The sequence below is a fragment of the Ahaetulla prasina genome, chromosome 2, assembly GCF_028640845.1.
Source record: "Ahaetulla prasina isolate Xishuangbanna chromosome 2, ASM2864084v1, whole genome shotgun sequence".
NCBI classification, from domain to species: domain Eukaryota; kingdom Metazoa; phylum Chordata; class Lepidosauria; order Squamata; family Colubridae; genus Ahaetulla; species Ahaetulla prasina.
In genome coordinates, this window is record NC_080540.1 from 4,387,088 (window position 1) to 4,406,060 (window position 18,973).

The following is an 18,973-nucleotide window of genomic DNA, read 5'->3' on the forward strand; positions in this document are numbered from 1 at the left end:
TCAAGAGGCAACTGGACTTTGTTTTTCCTTGAAGACATTTCACTTCTCATCCAAGAAGCTGCTTCAGTTCGGACTGAATGGTGGGGAATCGAAGGTTCTGTCCTGCCCACCAGCCGCCCACCCATGCCAAGGTCTCCTGGCTTTCGCTCTCTGTAAGCAGCGGCTCGGCAGCGTCGCCCCACCGTGGGCAAGAGGAGGACGAGTGAGAGGGGCGAAATGTCGACGCCCCTCCGCCCCTCCGCCGACCACCGCCGCCGCCGCCATCAAAAGCGGCGGAAGAAAACGCCGAGGCCAGCCGCCGCCCAAAGCAGGCCGGCCGAGCTGGCAAAGCATGCCGGCAGCATTTGGGCTCGTCCTGCCGGCACTTCACAGCGCCTCCCCACCCACCCACCCACCCCACTGCCGCCGCACTCAATTTCGGCTTTTGAGAGGAGGCGGGGTGACAACGCCTCCGCCCCTCCGCCCCTCCGAGGCGAGAGGAGGCAGTGAGAGGGGCGAAATGTCGAACGCCCCTCCGCCCCGCCCCTCCGCCGACCACCACCGCCGCCGCCATCAGCGGCGGAAGAAACGCCGGAGGCCAGCCGCCGCCCAAAGCGAGCCGGCCGAGCTGGCAAAGCATGCCGGCAGCATTTGGGCTCGCCTGCCGGCACTTCACAGCGGCCTCCCCACCCACCCACCCACCCCACTGCCGCCGCACTCAATTTCGGCTTTTGAGAGGAGGCGAGGGTGACAACGCCTCCGCCCCTCCGAGGCGGAGGAGGACGAGTGAGAGGCGAAATGTCGACGCCCCTCCGCCCCGCCCCTCCGCCGACCACCACCGCCGCCATCAGCGGAAGCGCCGGAGGCCAGCCGCCGCCCCAAAACGAGCCGGCCGAGCTGGCAAAGCATGCCGGCAGCATTTGGGCTCGTCCTGCCGGCCCAGCTGCAAGGGTAGACTCGAGTATAAGCCGAGGGGGCGCTTTTCAGCACAAAAAACGTGCTGAAAAACTCGGCTTATACTCGAGTATATACGGTATCTCTTGTGAGGGAGAAGCAAAAAGATCTGGTCTTCTTATGCTCCAAGGAAGGAAAAAGGTCTTTGGCCTCTTGCTTAAATGAATTCTGTACCACTTCTAATCTGGTGATTTGTTTTCATTTCTATTTCAACATAACAGTAAAAAAAACTAACCCTTGGGTTTAGGAGACGCTCCACTCCATCACATGGCAAATGGGCAGCAAATAAATCTAAAAGTAAAAATTACATCTCTATAATGAAGGAGTATCATTTATTTAGGCTCTTGGTGTCTAGGGATCTCAGTCATCCAGGCCATGGTTGTCCCACAGGTGCTTTTTTCAAGAGGCAACGGGACTTTGTTTTTCCTTGAAGACATTTCACTTCTCATCCAAGAAGCTGCTTCAGTTCGGACTGAATGGTGGGGAATGGAAGGATTTATATTCCTTGCAGTCGTCTGGTGGTTAGCACTCTTGGAAGTTTTTCTAGTCATGGGTGGGGGTTTTTTGGAACTGCTGAAAGGACTGTGTTGTAAACAGGAGACACATGATATTTAGGCTTTTGGGTTAACGACTTTTCTTTCTTTTCCAATCTACTCTGAGCTTTGGGATTAAGAGCGAAATGGGCTAGTTTTCCATGACAAATATGCTGTTTACATTTATTTGAAGGATTCTTTTTTTCCTTCAAGGATTTAATTTTGCTAAGAGAAAAATGAATAGTAAAGGCAAAGTTGTTTTTATGAATCCCTGTTGGAATTGGCTCCTTCCAATAAACTAATACTTAGTTGGATGTTTCCCCTGAGTGTTGCTGCCCTCAAAATTAATTCAAGGTGAGATTTGAATATATACAGATAATTAGAAAATAAAAGGAAAATAAAGTAGAACAGCTTGTCTCTGGAAATCATGGGAGCTCTATTTTTTTTTTTGTTTACATTTATATCCCGCCCTTCTCCGAAGACTCAGGGCGGCTTACAGTGTATAAGGCAATAGTCTCATTCTATTTGTATATTTTTTACAAAGTCAACTTATTGCCCCCCCAACAATCTGGGTCCTCATTTTACCTACCTTATAAAGGATGGAAGGCTGAGTCAACCTTGGGCCGGGCTTGAACCTGCAGCAATTGCAGGCTGCTGTGTTCTAATAACAGGCTTCTTAACAGCCTGAGCTATCACGGCCCTTGCCGGCTAGTCTTAAGTGAAGAGAAGAACCAGGGGAAACATGACAGCAGTCTTCCAATATTTGAGGAGCTGCCACAGAGAGGAGAGGGACAACCTATTTTGACAATAAGAGATTGGACAACCGTTTGTCTGGAAAGGTATAATATCTCCTGCCTGTACCAAGGGTCCAATTAGAAGACCTCCAAGGTCCCTTCCAACCCTATTATTCTATGATCTATTTGACTTCCTATAGCTTAATATTTTTCTCTAAGCTTCCTTTCATTGTCATTTCTCTTTTCCTTTGAAGGTAATAATGGGCAGGAGAATAAAGATTCTGGGGAACCATTCCAAATGATGAGCTCTGGAGACGGAATGCAGAAGCCTGCAATGCAAATGCAACAAGAGAGCCATGAGAAAAAACAGTTAAATAATTGGAATCAGGAAAGCTTATCTTCCATTGAGGCTCTGATGAAAGACTTTCTTGCCCAACAAGGAAAAATAAAGAAGAAATATTTTGAGAAACGTGTACGACAATTCAAAAATAAATTAGACGTAAATGAACACGATCCAATGCCAACCAAAGGAGATCATGTGTTTAGAGACAATGGGAAAAAATTCAATTGGACTTGGTCTTTTTGTCATAAAAATAAATCCGGTACATCTCAAAATAAAATTCACCCGGGAGAGAAGCCATATAAATGCCTGGAGTGTGGAAAAAACTTCTGTGAAAATGGGTCTCTTACTATTCACAAAAGGATCCACACAGGAGAGAAGCCATATAAATGTTTGGAGTGTGGGAAGAATTTCAGAAGAAGCAGCCAATTTACTTCCCATAAATGGATCCACACAGGGGAGAAGCCTTATAAATGCAGTGTATGCGGAAAGGGCTTCTGTGAAAATGCATCCCTTCTGAAACATGAAAGGATCCACACAGGGGAAAAGCCATATAAATGCAGAGAGTGTGGAAAGTCCTTCATTCAGAGCAGTCATCTTACTTCCCATAAAAGGATTCACACAGGGGAGAAGCCATATAAATGTAAGGAGTGTGGAATGAGTTTCAGTAGGTGTGGTTCCCTTACTTTCCATAAAAGGATCCACACAGGGGAGAAGCCATATAAATGCATGGAGTGTGGAAAGAACTTTACTAAAAGGAGTGTACTTATTTCCCATAAAAGGATTCACACAGGAGAAAAGCCATATAAATGTTTGGAGTGTGGAAAGGCCTTCAGTCAACAGGGTAATCTTACCTCCCATGAAAGGATGCACAGTGGAGAGAGGCCTTACAGATGCCGAGAGTGTGGAAAGAGTTTCTCTGAAAATGCATCGCTTACGAAGCATAAAAGGACCCACACAGGGGAAAAACCATATAATTGTTTGGAATGTGGGAAAGGCTTTGGTACTAGTAGTAATCTTAATTCCCATAAAAGAATCCATGCAGGGGAAAAGCCATATAAATGCATGGAGTGTGGAAAGACTTTCACTAATAGCAGCCAACTTACTTCCCATAACTGGATCCATACAGGGGAGAAGCCATATAAATGTGCGAAGTGTGGAAAGGCCTTCAGTCAACAGGGTAATCTTACCTCCCATGAAAGAATGCACAGTGGGGAGAGGCCTTATAAATGTCCAGAGTGTGGAAAGAGCTTTTCCGAAAATGCATCCCTTAGGAAACATATAAGGATCCACACTGGGGAAAAACCATATAACTGCTTGGAGTGCGGAAAGGGTTTTACTACCAGTAGTAATCTTAATTCCCATAAAAGAATCCATGCAGGGGAGAAGCCATATAAATGCATGGTATGTGGAAAGACTTTTACTCAAAGCAGCAATCTTACTTCCCATAAAAGAATCCACACAGGCGATAAACCATATAAGTGCATGGAGTGTGGAAAGAGCTTCTGTGAAAATGCACCTCTTATGAGACATAAAAGGATCCATACAGAGGAGAAACCGTATAAATGCTTGGAGTGTGGAAAGGGTTTCTGTCAAAAGTCATCTCTTATGAGACATAAAAAGATCCACGCAGAGGACAAGCCATATAAATATGCAGAGTGGGAAAGAGTTTCAGGAGAAGGAATGACCTAATTTCCCATAAAAAGACCCATTTGGGTGAGAACCTATGGAAATTTTTGATTTAAATGATTAAATCTATGCATTTCCTATTCGTGTATGCTGAACTAATGAAGGTCTGACCCTCGCAGCTGACAGTACCAGGGAGATGAATTTACCAATGGGGAAAAAAGCATGGATAGGTCTGTTTTAATTATGTTAACTTTTAAATCATTATTATGCTTAATTGAGAATATCCAACCGTTTTTTATGCTGATTTTTGACAAAGAATTGATTTCATAATTATGAACAACAGATTTTTGAAAGTGGCTCATGCTATTGCACATCAATAAAATCAGATTTCCCCCCCTTAAGTTTACGTTTATCCCAGTTTCCAGTTGATCATGGTTCTTGGAGGGACGCACTTTCAACAAGTGCTGCTTCCTCAGGCAGCAGAAGGAACTGCATTTCTTGGATGCATCCCTTCAAGACAAAACTCAATTAGTCTTGTTTGTTTGTTTTGTTTGTTTTGTTTTGTTTACATTTATACCCCGCCCTTCTCCGAAGACTCAGGGTGGCTTACAATGTATAAGGCAATAGTCTCATTCTATTTGTATATATTTTTTTACAAAGTCAACTTATTGCCCCCCCAACAATCTGGGTCCTCATTTTACCTACCTTATAAAGGGTGGAAGGCTGAGTCAACCTTGGGCCGGGCTCGAACCTGCAGTAATTGCAGGCTCTGTGTTCTAATAACAGGCTTCTCTACTGCCTGAGCTATCCCGGTCTTTCTTCCACCATAGCAGTTATGCAGGTAGAAATTGAACCGATCCACAGATACTTGCCATGGTTTAAACTTTTCTTCTTTTTCATAATCTTACAATTCTTTCCTCTTTTGTTTTTCTTTTTTTTTTTTCAAGTTAGGGATACTCAAGAGGATGAGAATGAAAACGACTCCAGTGTGCTGACATTACAAATGATCAAGCACAAAGGAAAATCTTTGGAAATCTTTGTGGACCAAAGTAAAACAGTATGAATTAAAAAAAAAATACTTTTGAAAACTACTTCAGTCCCTCCTAACCAAACACACAGAAATGAGAACAGGAACTTCCTCCTGGATGTGAAGGTACAACTAATCCAACTTGCTTCTACTGTGAAGAACTGAGACCTGATCAACCAATATGAATGCTTCTGCAGGGAACCTTTTTTGGTCAGACTCTCAAGACATTAGACAACAGTCACATAGCAGCCCATGTTGAGTTTGAAAAGAGTTTCAGGATGAAAATTCCTCTCTCAAAAAAGGAGCCAGAAGAATAAGAAGCCCCTGAAATTGATTATATTGTTTTTCTCAATTATTGGGGCACCTTTTCCTTTCTATGATGTGAGAAGGGCTATGAAAAAGTCTACATTTGATGGTGGGATGGACAAATAAAATGTTTTCTTTCTCTTGGTTGTCTTAAAAATTAACACATTAATATGTTTGAAAGCTTTGGTTCGGAGGATATATATCAGACTTTCAGAGGCTCCTGGGTTGAAGATGTTTATTCAAATATTGCTCCTTGATGATTTCAGGTCAAACTGGACAACAAAAAAATAAAGATAATAAAGAACAAACCTGGTAGTCGTACAAATGATTTTCTTTGAACTTAACGCAAGGTAACGTTGCAAGCTTTATTCTTCAGAAAAAAAATTGGTGGTATGCAAAGCTATATCAGCACAAATGTATTTTTTAGTCATTAAATTCTACGATCATGAAAGAAACACATCAAAACCAGTGGTCCCATAGCGATCCTGCAAAAAACATATTTATCTTTTTTTGGGGTTTTATCATTTTAATGTTTTAATGCGGCCATATGTTTAATAAGTTTTTTAATTCATTGTTTTATTTGTATATTATTGTCGTTTTACCTTGGCTGTAAACCGCCCTGAGTCCTTCGGGAGAAGGGTGGTATAAAAATCCAATAAATCAAATCAAATCAAATCAAATCAAATCTGATGGTAGCAAGGGCATCTGTAACCACCCAAAAGGCACTCTTGTGTGCCTTAACTGAGGGTACATATGGAACAAAGTGAATTCCTACACTGATTTTAAGTATGTATTGAAGATTATAATTTGCAGATTCAAGGGTATTCTAGAAATGCGAAGTCCATAGGAAAAATGTGCAGCTTATACACCAGTAGCAGAATCACTGCACACCAGTGCATTGCCTCCAGTGTTTGGCTTGCGGAAATACATTTTGTACATGGTAAGTTTCTTCAGAAAGGTATACAATTGCAATTAATATTCTCTTTTTTCCGTGGTATAATTCTTTCTTTGGTGCTCTCTGAGCTTGCTTGTTTTCTTGCAGGCTACCTTATCCAAACTAGGTAACATCATCAATGCAAGTAAGGAGTGGGGTTTGCTGTCACTTCTTACCAGCACTGATGATGTTACTTAGTTTGGATAATGATATTTCTGCAAAAAAACAAGCAAGCTCAGAGATCATCAAAGACTCCTCATTTCAATCCCAAGCTAAAAATTTTCTCCTTTATTGGTACAATTATATCCTTTTGCCACTCCAATTGCTGTTTTTCAGGAGGATCTTTCAGGAAGACCCAACTTGGGACACCTCAGATAGTAATCAAAGGCCCACCCATTCCCAACAGCTGTCTTACCTTCTCTATGTCTTCTGTTCTCTAGAATGCCTCCTGCTATTTTATTAATTATGCATGCTGAAATTCTGTCTCCCTCACAGGGAAGAATAGAATGAAGTTGACTCCTACTTAGGATGGAGCTATCGCAATATTAGCATTTACTAAATAGTCATCCTATTAGTAATTCTTTTGCTATGGAATAGTTAGAATAGAATAGAATTTTATTGGCCAAGTGTGATTGGACACACAAGGAATTAGTTCGAGGCTACTCAATAATAACTAAAAGAATCGCATTGGCACTTTACAGTTTTTAAAAGGCCTTGTTTACAACCAGTGATGAGAACAATAATGGCACCATGTTAAAAAAATAAACCAGACTTAAAATCCAAAGAGGATGGCCAGATCAAGGCACTTTTGGCCTGCAAACTATTTTCTAATACTCTGATTTGTGCCAGGAGTTTGGAGCCAAGCAATCCAGCTTTGGAAAGGATGAGAAATGTTCTTGCTAGGCAATTTTCTCCTCCTTTTCTCCTGTTCAAATAATGGCAGTGTCTTCCTTGTAATCTGAGGGCAAAGAGAATCAAGTGACACGCTGGCTGCTAAAGCAAAACAAAGTTATGGCATACATTCAGATCTTATGCCTGAAAATCAAAGTTCTTTCGCTTTCAAATCTCCTTTTTCTGTTTAGTCATGATCTAAATATTTCCCTTGCCTTAAATTCTCCAAAGGTCTTACGCTTCCTTGTCACATTTCCTGAGGTGAATTCCCACCTCAACACATGAATAAGAAATTTATTTTTTTCACCTCATGGCGTTTGAGGTTTATAGTCCCTTTCCGTTTTTTCCTTCCTTCATTTTGCAATTCCATTTTTTCTACCGTCTCAGATGAAATGCCATGTTCCCCCTGTTCCTTTTTCCAAGGAGCCTCGGATATGTGAGGTAAAATTTCTGGAACACCCAGCAGTTTGTGCTTTATTTTTATTTATTTTTTGCCTCCATTTTGAAGCTGGTTTTCTTTTCTCCAGGATTGATTTCTTTGTCACAAGCTGCCACTCGTCGTTTCCAATTATTCTTAGGCTCCCAGAACCAAGAATTTGGTGTACGGGTGTACGTATTAAAATATAGAAATAAAAACCAGTAGAAACCTCAGTTTCCCCCCCATCATTGCTTCCCTGCCTGTGTCCCATTTCGCTACACGTCAGGCCAGAGTTTCCAAGAACCAGAAGACAAAAGTTGTGTTTCACAGAGAGCCTCCTGGTGCTTGTCTTCTGACTACCCCGCCATTTCTGAGAGGATTTGACCCTTTTTGAGGCCTCCACCAATCTCTGCTGAGCCCTCAGGGCGGCTGTTCTTGAGGGGAAAAGAGTTCAAATTCTCCAAAGAGATTTCCTCCATCTCTACAGACGGTTCCTGGACGGGAAGGAGAGAGGAAGATGGAGAAATTGCTGTCTCGGGAGACCACAAAGCTTTTCTTGCGCAGGGAGGCACTGAGGGACGCCTTTCCTTCTCCTGCACTCCCGCCCTGATCCGCTCCGCTTTCCCTTCAGGAGGGAACTGAGCATGCGCCCGGATTCTTCCGCGGGAGCCAGACACGTGCTTGTTGGAGCGCTGCTTGGCAAAGACTGTGTAGGCGAGTCCGCCCTTTCTGCTCCCTCTCTCCGCTGTGAGTGGGAGGCGGGGCTTTTGCCGGGAAGCCTTGGGGGAGACGCGGATCCCGACGAGACTCCCGAGTTGCGTGAGTGGCGTTTCCGCCCGTGCAAAGGGGTCCCACGCTGGAGGGGTGCGTGGAGACGGTCCAAATCAACCTCCAGGCTCGGAGTTCGGGGGCCCCATGTTCCCCTGCCGCCCATTCCCAGGAAAGAGCCAGGGAGGGGGAAAGGAGAGGGAAAGGAGGGGCGTGCATAAGAGCACAAAAGTACCTACCGTTCCTGTCCTATTATTCCCTTCATTATATCAAATTAATATAGCTGATGCATATTTTTTACTTATATATATATATATATATATATATTCTTCAAAATATGTTGTTTTATATATGTCAATGTTTGTGTATACTGTTGTGACAAAATGAAATTTAAAAAAATGGGGGTCGCCTGAAGGGGAGTGGGGGTTCCCTCCCATTTCTTAGAACAGGGGTCTCTAACCTTGGCAACTTTAAGCCTGGAGGACTTCAAATCCCAGAATTCCCCAGGCGGCTTTGCTGTCTGGGGAATTTTGGGAGTTGAAGTCTGCCAGGTTTAAAGTTGCCAAGGTTGGAGACCCCTGTCCTAGGGGAGTCTCTACATTGGTGGGGGGGGGGGCAGGCTGGGCGGAAGTCTTCCTGCTGGCTCTGGGCGCAAGGATGGAGCCCCATGTGTGAGGACTGGGACTGGGACTGGGACTGGGGTGCTGTTTTCCAGCCTTTCCCCACCCACGACCGCAAAGGGGCTCTCTGCCGGCGAACAAGGTAAACGTTTGCAGGGACGGATGTGCAACGTTTGCAGGGATGGATGTTGGGCTGAGTTGCAGCATTCCCACCGTGCACCCAGTGAGTCCATTGTTCCTCAAACTTCTTTATAAAGTTTGGAAGTTAACATCCACACCCCTTAATTAGTCCACGTTTGAAAAAGTGTGGATTAGGCCAGGGGTCTCCAACCTTGGCAACTTTAAGCCTGGCAGACTTCAACTCCCAGAATGGAATTCTGGGAGTTGAAGTCCGGCAGGCTTAAAGTTGTCAAGGTTGGAGACCCCTGGATTAGGCGAAGAAGTGGGAAAAGTGTTTATAGGAATTGCAGGAATCATGGAAATCTCCTTAGGCTGTAAATGGTTTATTCATTGGGCTGTTAGTCCTCTGTGTATTGGATGGTGGCTTGCAACCCTCATGCAGCCCTCAATGAAATTGAGGAGTTTGACACCCCTGGCTTAGATTACTAGCAATGGCTTCCTTGCTATCTGAGGAGAAGTAGAAACGGGTTTGTGATTATTGATTGCACCTCACTTAAATCCCTCTGCTGCCTCTCACAGCAGCACTTTGATGGAAGTGGTGGATCATGGATAGGATTGTTCATTCTGAGGACACCACAAATCTTGGACTTAAATGGTAAAAAGAATCTCCCCCACCCCACTCATTTTCTCCTGCAAACACAGGATGGATTATAGTCAGTGTTCTGTCCCCCCTTCGCCTCTGTCCGAGTGATGGCTTAATTAGCCGGCACTATCAGCTCTGGCAGCAGAATAGCGAGCATCTAATACTATGCACTGCATAGTAATACTATGCACTGCATAGTAAAGTCACGCTAGAAAATCGTAGGAATGTAGACTCTTTGGGTAAGAATTTGCTACTCCCCAGTCAAGTATTTGGGAAGACATTCTGTAATTAGATATATCAGCTCTTTCTTTTATTTTTATTTTTTATTTATTTATTTATTTTGTCAATCATATATAAGATAACAGGTAAAAGCATAAACATAATTTGGATACATGAAAAGAGTAAGTAAAAAGGAATATTAGGACTGGGACAGTAGGCACGCAGGTGCATGCCTCTTACAGATCTCTTAGGAATGGGGTGAGGTCAACAGTAGTAAGCTTAAACTAAGCTTAAAGTTTTGGGGGTTTGGGGAAGAAACTACAGAGTCAGGTAGTGCATTCCAGGCATTGACCACTCTGTTACTGAAGTCATATTTTCTGCAATCGAGTTTGGAGCGGTTTACCTTGAGTTTGTATCTATTATTTGCTCGTGTATTGTTGTGGTTGAAGCTGAAGTAGTCATTGACAGGTAGGACATTGTGGTAGATAATTTTATGTACTGTGCTTAGGTCAAACTGAAGTCGGCGTAGTTCTAAATTGTCTAAGCCCAAAATTTGGAGTCTGGTGGCATAAGGTATTTTATTGCTGGTAGAGGAGTAGAGGACTCTTCTCATAAAATATCTCTGGACTCTCTCGATTGTATTTATGTCCGATATAATTTTATTATATAATATAATTTTATTATTATAATTTTATTAAATAAATTTTATCAGACTAAAAACAATACAAATTTTGAAAAGGAAATAAAGAAGATAGAAGTGGTAAATGAACAAGAAAAAAGTATTGTATTAAACAAGAAAAGGAAAAATAAAGACAAAATAATAAAAAGTTAGTTTATTCTCTTTCTAAGGTTGCAAAGTTGTTTTCTCCTTTACATAATTTGTCCTTTTTAATCCTTAATCACAATTTTGATTACAAGTTTATTTTTTCTTTTTTTTTTTTAGCAAAGTGTGGCGAGTTGTCTATGCCGAGAGGACCGTGGCAAGTTAATTGTGGCGAGTTGCCCATGGATATTTGACCCATTTCAACATGTGAGATGGATGTTACTGTCATAAGCAAGAGAGGAAGACAAAAGTTTGCTTCTGATGGGTACCTCTACAGATTCGATAAGCTGAGTGAAGTTGATTCTTCCATTACATTTTGGCGCTGTGAGTAGTGTACAAAATGCAAGGCCAGAATTCGTACCAGAAACAGAAAAGTAAGAAACAGGATCAATGAGCATTCCCACTGGCCTTCAACAGGGAATGTGGAAGTGGCAAGATTTGTGATCAGGATGAAACACCGAGCTGAAGAGACAGTGGAAGGGATATCCCAAGTTACTCATACCTGTCTGGCCAACGTGAGCTTAGCGGTCTATGCTGCAGTACCTAGAACTTCAGCGTTGCAAAAAACTATCCAGCGGACGCAAAAACGAATGCAGGCAGCCCCTTTGGACCCACAGTGAGACTGGATGACCTTGTGTTACCCGATGAATATAAGTTCTTTTCACCAACTCTGGGAGTAGAAGAGCCATTCTTACCTGGCAATTTTGGGGAAGGATTCAGCAGGATCCTAATATTCGGCAGAAGTAGTTGGCTGTATATTCTGCAATCAACTGACACCTGATACTTGGTTGGCATTTTTGCAATTGCTCCCAAACTGTTTACTTAGGTTTATGTGGTCCTAGCAAAGAAGTATGAAGACATGCCCCCTGTGTTGTACGCACTTCTGCCGAACAAACAGTGAACTACATACAAATTCTGTTCGAGTTTGTGAAAATCCTAGTGGCTAACACCCAGCCGCGGACCATTCTCTTGTGATTTTGACATGGCTGCCATCCAGGGAATACTTCCCAGAAGTGGCTCTAAACGGCTGTTTTTTCCACCTCACTCAGCATGAGGAAGCATTTGATAACAACTGGAGCTGCCCATAAATTCAACACCGATGCAGTTTGCTGTGAAAGCAAAAATGGTTTCAGCTTTGGCATTAGTGCCTGTTCCGGACTTGGAATAATATGTTGCTGCTCTATAAGAATATCTGCCAGGAGAGCTGCAACCTCTACTGAACTCTGGTTCAAGGACAATTACATAGATCATCCAGGCTAGGAGAGGGCAAGGAAGATGACCAGCTTTGCTTGCAACAGCCCTGTGGAATCTGTTTGGCCGAATGCGAGCGAAGTGGAGAGGATTGTATGAACAATCTCTCTGAAGTTGCTCAATGAAGACTGCGTGCTCAATTGGGATTGTACTGTCCAACTATTTGGAAGTTTATTGATGGTCTGCAAAAAGTCCAGAAAGACAGAGATGCGATTTTTTCGGGAGAAGGGCGGTATAAAAATCTAATAAATGAAATGAAATGAACAACTCCTTTCAGGACATGGTCCTCCACTGAAACTGAAGAAATATTGCATGGCAGATAAACGCATTGCCAGGATTGTCAGCAAATACGGCAACCAAAACCCACAGTGTGTTGAACACACATTGAACAATGTGGGAAGCTTACAGAAACACTGAACATGCTTTTACAATTGGGTAGTTTATCCAGGACTGTGTGTTCAGAACATTAAAGACTGAGACCTGCATGGAACAATTGATGTGCCAGCAGTGATGTGATGTACCTTTCTTTTTGGGAAGCAGGCACATAATTTAGGTTTTTCTGTAGGTGTACATAACAATCAGCCTAAATAAAAAGCTACACATACAGTTCTCCGCTGTTAAAGAGTTCATTCAAAGTGAATAATGTTTTCGGTTTAGGAAAGCTACTGATTGAAAGGAGCTTTGATTTTGATGCCAGTGCTCTAGCAGTGTTGTAGCAGTGGTTGCAACCATTTAGTACTGTGATGAAATAGTGCTTCATGTTATGCATCTAAAATGCAGCTAATCACTGTTGCCTGCAAAAATGAATGTTACAAATTTTGTCACATTATTGCAGCATATACTGAGTTAAGCCAATCTAATCAAATGCAACCCCATTGTTCAATGCCGTTATATACATAGATCATGGACAGTATAAAGGAGCTGTGAATTTACCAGTTCAGTATGATAGCATATATATATTGTGGCAAGGTTTTCTTCCTGTCATAATTTGCATGCCCATTCCAAGTTTTCAAGTGTGTGAAAACAGTTGGCCAAACTAACCTAATGCCCATCTTGGATGATGGTCCAATGCACATTATATACTTGTATACTAAATTAGTACACATTACTACTGCTAATCTCTAGTCACTAGGGCAGAAAATTGATAAAATTTCGCTATGGTAAGTTTATTTCAGAATCAGAATACATCTGGAAGGGACCTTGGAGGTCTTCTAGTCCAGCCCCCTACTCAAGCAGGAGCTCCTATACCCGTGATGGCAAACCTATGGCACATATGCCACAGGTGGCACACATAGCCATATCAGTGGGCAAGTGAACTCAGCTCCGGCGTGCCTGCGCGCGCCAGCCATCTAATTTTTGGGCCTTCTGGGCCCAACAGAAGTAGAGAAACAGGCTGTGTCCTGTCTCCAGAGGGCCTTGGGGTGATGGGGAAGGCCCGTTTTTCTCTCTCACACTGGCTCCAGAGCCTCTCCAGGAGTCTGGGGAGGGTGAAAACAGCCTTCCCCACCCCCCGGAAATCCTCCGGAGGCCAAAAAGGACTCCCACTGTAAGTTGGTAAATGGGCCGTTTCTGGCATCCGGAAGACCTCTGGCCAGGGGGGGGAGGCCGTTTTTGCCCTCCCCAGACTCCTAGAGGGCCTGGAGGCTGGGGACAGCAAAAAACGGGCCTTCTGGACCCACCGGAAGTTAGCAAATGGGCTGTTTTCGGCCTCTGGAGGATCTCCAGGGGGGTGGGAAATGGTGTTTTTGCTCTCCCCAGACTCCTAGAGATGCTCTGGAGCCAGGTGAGAGAGAAAAATGGGCCTACTGGGCCATTGCATGCCATGAGCGGGGGGGGGGGCGGGGGGGGTTGCGTGCCCATGCGCGTGTGCGGCCCCCCCCCCCCCCTCGCCCTCCTTAGCCATCACTGTCCTATACCATTTCAGACAAGTGACTATCCAGTCTCTTCTTAAAAACTTCCAGTGATGAAGCACCCACAACTTCTGAAGGCAAGCTGTTCCATTGGTTACTTGTCCTTGCTGTTAGGAAATTTCTCCTGAATTCCAAGTTGCTTGATTAGTTTCCATCATTTCTTTTCTTGCCTTCTGATGGTTTGGAAAAGAAATTGACCCCCTTCTCTTTGTGGCAGCTTTCAAATACTGGAACACTGTTGTCATGTCACCCCTAATCCTTTTCTCTAGACAAGCCAACCCCAAATCCTACAACCTTTCTTCATGTTTTAGCTTCCAGGCCTTTAATCATTTTAATTGCTCTTCTTTGCACTTTTTTCTAATGGGGTGACCAAAACTGGATGCAATACTCCAGGTGCGGTCTTACTAAGGCTTTATAAAGTCCTTAGTACTAATACTTCACAGGGCACAGAATTCCTCAAAGCAGCTCCAGTAATAGAGAGCTATGCATGGGGAGGCGAGAGGAAAACCTCTTAATGCCTATGGAGATTCTCTTATCTATATGGTTCTATAATACAACAGCTGTAGCCCCTTCTTCACTGGAGAGTTTTTTGTACAGAAGGAGAAAGCTGGCAATGAGGGGAAAATGTAATTTGTGGAGTTCCAAGAGTGGCTAAGAGATAGCTGAGAGAACCGCCAGGTAAGAATAGGATCTCCCTGTATGAAAATCCAGGGAAGAGCCCTTCATGCAGCCAGCCATGGTGCAGAATCCCCCAAAGCAGCTTCAGTAATAAAGGATTATGATTGAAGAGGGGACAGTAAAGCCCTGCTGACAAATGTCCTTGGAGATTCCCATACATCCAGGTCATGGTTGTCCCAAAGGTACTTTTTCAAAAGGCAACTGGACTTCGTATTTTCTTAAAAATCTTTTGCTTCTCATCCAAGAAGCATCTTCATAACTAAAGATGCTCCTTGGATAAGAAGCTAAACATTTTCAAGAAAACAGAAATTCCAGTTGTCTTTTGAAAAAGTACCTTTGGAAGCCCTTGACAAATCTACAGAGGAGTGAAAAGGTTTTTCATATATAAACATAAAGAAGACAGAAATAGATATATCCAGTAAGATAGAAATAGTTGCTAACCTATAGTAATAGGAAAATAAGAGTAAAATAAGCAAGATGCGGTTAGTATTAACTTTACAAGGAGTGGGAGTTTTAAGTATGTAATAAAATTTTTGTGGGAAAACAAATGCTGTCTTTGTTTCTGTTTACTATACCATGAGAAAAGCCGTAACAATTGTTTATTGGCAAAAATTTGGGTGGGCGTGGACAAACTTCTGAGTTTCTGAGGCTCCTGCTGGTTTGAAGGTGTTTATTCAAAGAATAACCCTGGATGAATCTGTCAACTTTGTTGCTGGCAATCCTTATGATTTATATTGATGTATTGACCATCAATTGTGTTGTAAATGTTGTACCTTGGTGAATGTATCTTTTCTTTTATGTACACTGAGAGCATATGCACCAAGACAAATTCCTTGTGTGTCCAATCACTTGGCCAATAAAAAATTCTATTCTATTCTATCCTAAATGGGGAAAAGGCACTAATTTGAGTTTTCTGCCAATTATTGTTCAATTTTGCATTAGAGAAATGGAAATCAGACTGGGAGCCATACACAATTAGACAACAATTGTACTTTTTTTTTTATTCATGATCTAGAGCAGGGGTCTCCAACCTTGGCAACTTTAAACCTGGTGGACTTCAACTCCCAGAATTTGCTTTGCTGGCTGGGGAATTCTGGGAGTTGAAGTCCATCAGGCTTAAAGTTGCCAAGTTTGGAGACCCCTGATCTAGAGTAGGGGAGTCAAACTGAAGGCCTGCAGGCTGGATCTGACCCACAGGGTGCTCAGATGTGGCCCGCAGCGCTGCCTGGAAATATCAAAGAACTGGCCCGTGGTGCCTCTGCCGGCCAAAACAGACCACGGGAGGGGGCCTTGCATGACGCCCCCCCCCGGTCCCTTTTTGACTAGCAGAGTGCTGTGAGAGGCATCCGTCCTGTCTCCCCACCCTACCCCAGGCCCTCAAAAAATCCTGATCTACAGATATCCCAGTTGCCTTAAATTCTAGAAAGGTCTTATGTTTCCTACTCATGTTTCCTGAGGGTGTTTGGTATTCAACCCCTGAATAAAAAACGTTTCCTCTTCTTTTTTGCCCCTCATTATATTTTAATTTTATATTCCTTTTTCCATAATCTCTTTCCATCATTTTGTATTTCCCCCTTTTGTTCCAGTGATAGATGAGACGCCATTTCCCTCCTCTGTCCTCCAAGGAGTCTTGTGAGGTAAAATTTTTGGAGCATTTACCAGTTTAACATTTCCCCCATTTCGCGACTGGTTTTCTTCAGCATTATTTCTTTTCTCACAAATAATCAGTCTTTCCGATTATTTTTGGCTTCACCCAGAGCCAAAAATTTAAGAAGCACAGGTGGATATACAGAACTGGAGAACAAAAACAAGGTTAAAAAAATAAATCTCCATTTTCCTGATTGTGGCTTCCCTTTCAGGCTGGAGTTCGCAACAACCAGAAGATACGAAATATGTTAACCAAAGAGCATCCTGGTCCTCGTCTTCCGGCCGCTTGGCCATTTCTGACAGGATTTGGCTCCTTTTGAGTCGTCCTCCAATCTCTACCCAGCCTTGAGGGTGGCTGTTCTGGAGGGAAGCGAGTTCAAATCCTCCGGAGAGATTTTTCTCCATCTCCACAGACCATGCCATCGCTGGAGACTAGACTCCGACGCTTTCCTCCCACAGGGAGCCTTTCTTTCTACTGTAATGTTGTGTTGTAAATGTTGTACCTTGATGAACGTATCTTTTCTTTTATGTACACTAGGAGCATATGCACCAAGACAAATTCCTTGTGTGTCCAATCACACTTGGCCAATAAAAAGTCTATTCTATTCTATTCTATTCTACTCCCATGCCCATCATCCCCGCCCCCGCCCCCCATCGACCCAGATAGGTTCCACTTTCCCGCCCTTTCAGGGAACGCTGGCACTTTGCAAATAGTCCACCAGGGGGAGTTCTCGGCTTCTGGAGGGAACTGAGCATGCGCCGTTCTGTTCCAGTAAGCAGGTGAGAGTTGTTGCCGAGAGCGTTCCCACCCACCCACGCCCCCCGCTGTGAATGGGAGGCGGGGCCTTTGCCAGAGGCTCAGAGCCTGCCGGGAAGCCTTTGCGGAGACACGGATCCCGACGTGACTCCCGAGTTCGGTGAGTGGCGGCTCTACCCGTGCTAAGGGGTCCCGCGGTGGAGGGGTGCTTGGAGAGGGACCAAGTCTTCCTCCGGGGTCGGAATCCGGGATCCCATGTTCCCCTGCTGCCCTTTTCTTTGCAGGAACCAGGCGGGGGTGGGGTGGGGGGGCAAGGAGAGACATGGGGGTCGCCAGAAGGGAGGGGCTCTTTCCCCCCCATTTCGTTGTAGCCTATGGGTGGGGGGAGGGGGAGGCTGGCCAGATGTCGCCCTGCTGGCTCTGGGTGCAAGGCCGGGGCCCCCTGTGAGAGGGCTGGAACTGGAGTGCTGCTTCCCACGCTCTCCCCATGATCGCAAGAGGGCTCTTCCCGCAGAAAAGAGAGGAAACGTGGCAGGGAGGGAGGTGCAGCATTCGCACTGTGTGCCCAAGGAGACCGACAGACGAGACGAGACTCTAGCAAAGAGAATAGGGAATAGATTAGAATTAGAATTAGATATGAATAGGAAAGAGACTAGGAAAGAGAATAGAATAGAATTAGAATAGAATAGAATAGAATAGGAAAGAATAGGAAAGAGAAAGAAAGAGAATAGACTAGAATAGGAAAGAGAATAGAATAGAATAGAATAGAGACTAGGAAAGAGAATAAAATAGAACAGAACAGAATAGAATTTTTTATTGGCCAAGTATGATTGGACACAAAGGAATCTGTCTTGGTGCATACGCTCTCAGTGTACATAAAAGAAAAGTCACCTTCGTCAAGAATCATAAGGTACAACACTTAATGATAGTCATATGGAACAAATAAGCAATCTAACCGTATTAGGAAACAGTCAATATAAATCATAAGGATACAAGCAACAAAGTTACAGTCATAGTCTTAAGTGGAAGGAGATGGGTGATGGGAACAATGAGAAGATTAATAGTAATGCAGACTTAGTAACTAGTTTGACAGTGTTGAGGGAATTATTTGTTTATAGCACTGTGTCTTGTGTCTAGTTGTTCTGGCGTGCAGTGCTCTATTGCAGGGGTCTCCAACCTTGGCAATTTTAAGACTTGTAAACTTTTGGGACTCTTAAAATTGCCAAGGTTGGAGACCCCTGCTCTATTGTATAGATGTTTCTCAAACTACGTTAAAGTCTGGTCCATCTGGCTCAGTTCCAAACTGGGAGAAAGACCCTGGGAACTACATGGAGGCTGATTGGAAAGATGGTTCATTGAACAGAGCCACAAAAGACATTGCGCTGGGTCAGCTGAACAAAGCGGTTGGATGAGTGGATGGATCTTTTATAGGTTTCTGCGCCTTTGAAGTTTGTGCTTATTCTGATGTGTGTGTGCAATGAAGGGGCTTGTGCTCTGAAAAGGTGTGGAGCAGTTCCTATTGTGGCTTTCCCCCTGTGTTGGGGTCTTGGGTGAGGGGCTGCTTTCTAATCCTATCACTCTGCCTTTGTTTGCTATCAGACTTTGCTGCAAGGGATTTCAAAATACCCTGCTTTGAATGGATTACCAAATCTGCATTTCTAAAAGCTGGCCACCTCAGTTTCTGCTTGGGGGCAGGGAGACTGGTACTGGTTTCTGCCTCCCCTTAAGATCCCCCCCTCCCCCAATTTCTCCTTTAGAGAAATATAAGATTTACCCTTTTTAAAAAAAAATA

The 18,973-nt window shown here is 43.7% G+C and overlaps 1 protein-coding gene across 8 annotated transcripts in view; it reads left to right on the forward strand.

Moving 5' to 3' along the window:
* LOC131192666 (zinc finger protein 93-like) overlaps window positions 1-18,973 on the forward strand; it is an 83,365-nt gene that overhangs the window by 26,969 nt on the left and 37,423 nt on the right. For 3 of the 8 annotated variants that reach the window (XM_058172036.1, XM_058172034.1, XM_058172035.1), the window contains exons 6-7: window positions 2,455-4,256; window positions 5,117-6,065. In XM_058172036.1, the coding sequence (XP_058028019.1) occupies window positions 2,455-4,232 (1,778 nt within the window). In that variant the 3' untranslated portion in view covers window positions 4,233-4,256; window positions 5,117-6,065. Of the gene's footprint in view, window positions 1-2,454; window positions 4,400-5,116; window positions 6,066-18,973 lie in introns of those variants that run through there. The other 5 variants (XR_009153772.1, XR_009153773.1, XM_058172037.1 and 2 more) reach the window with 5 other exon arrangements.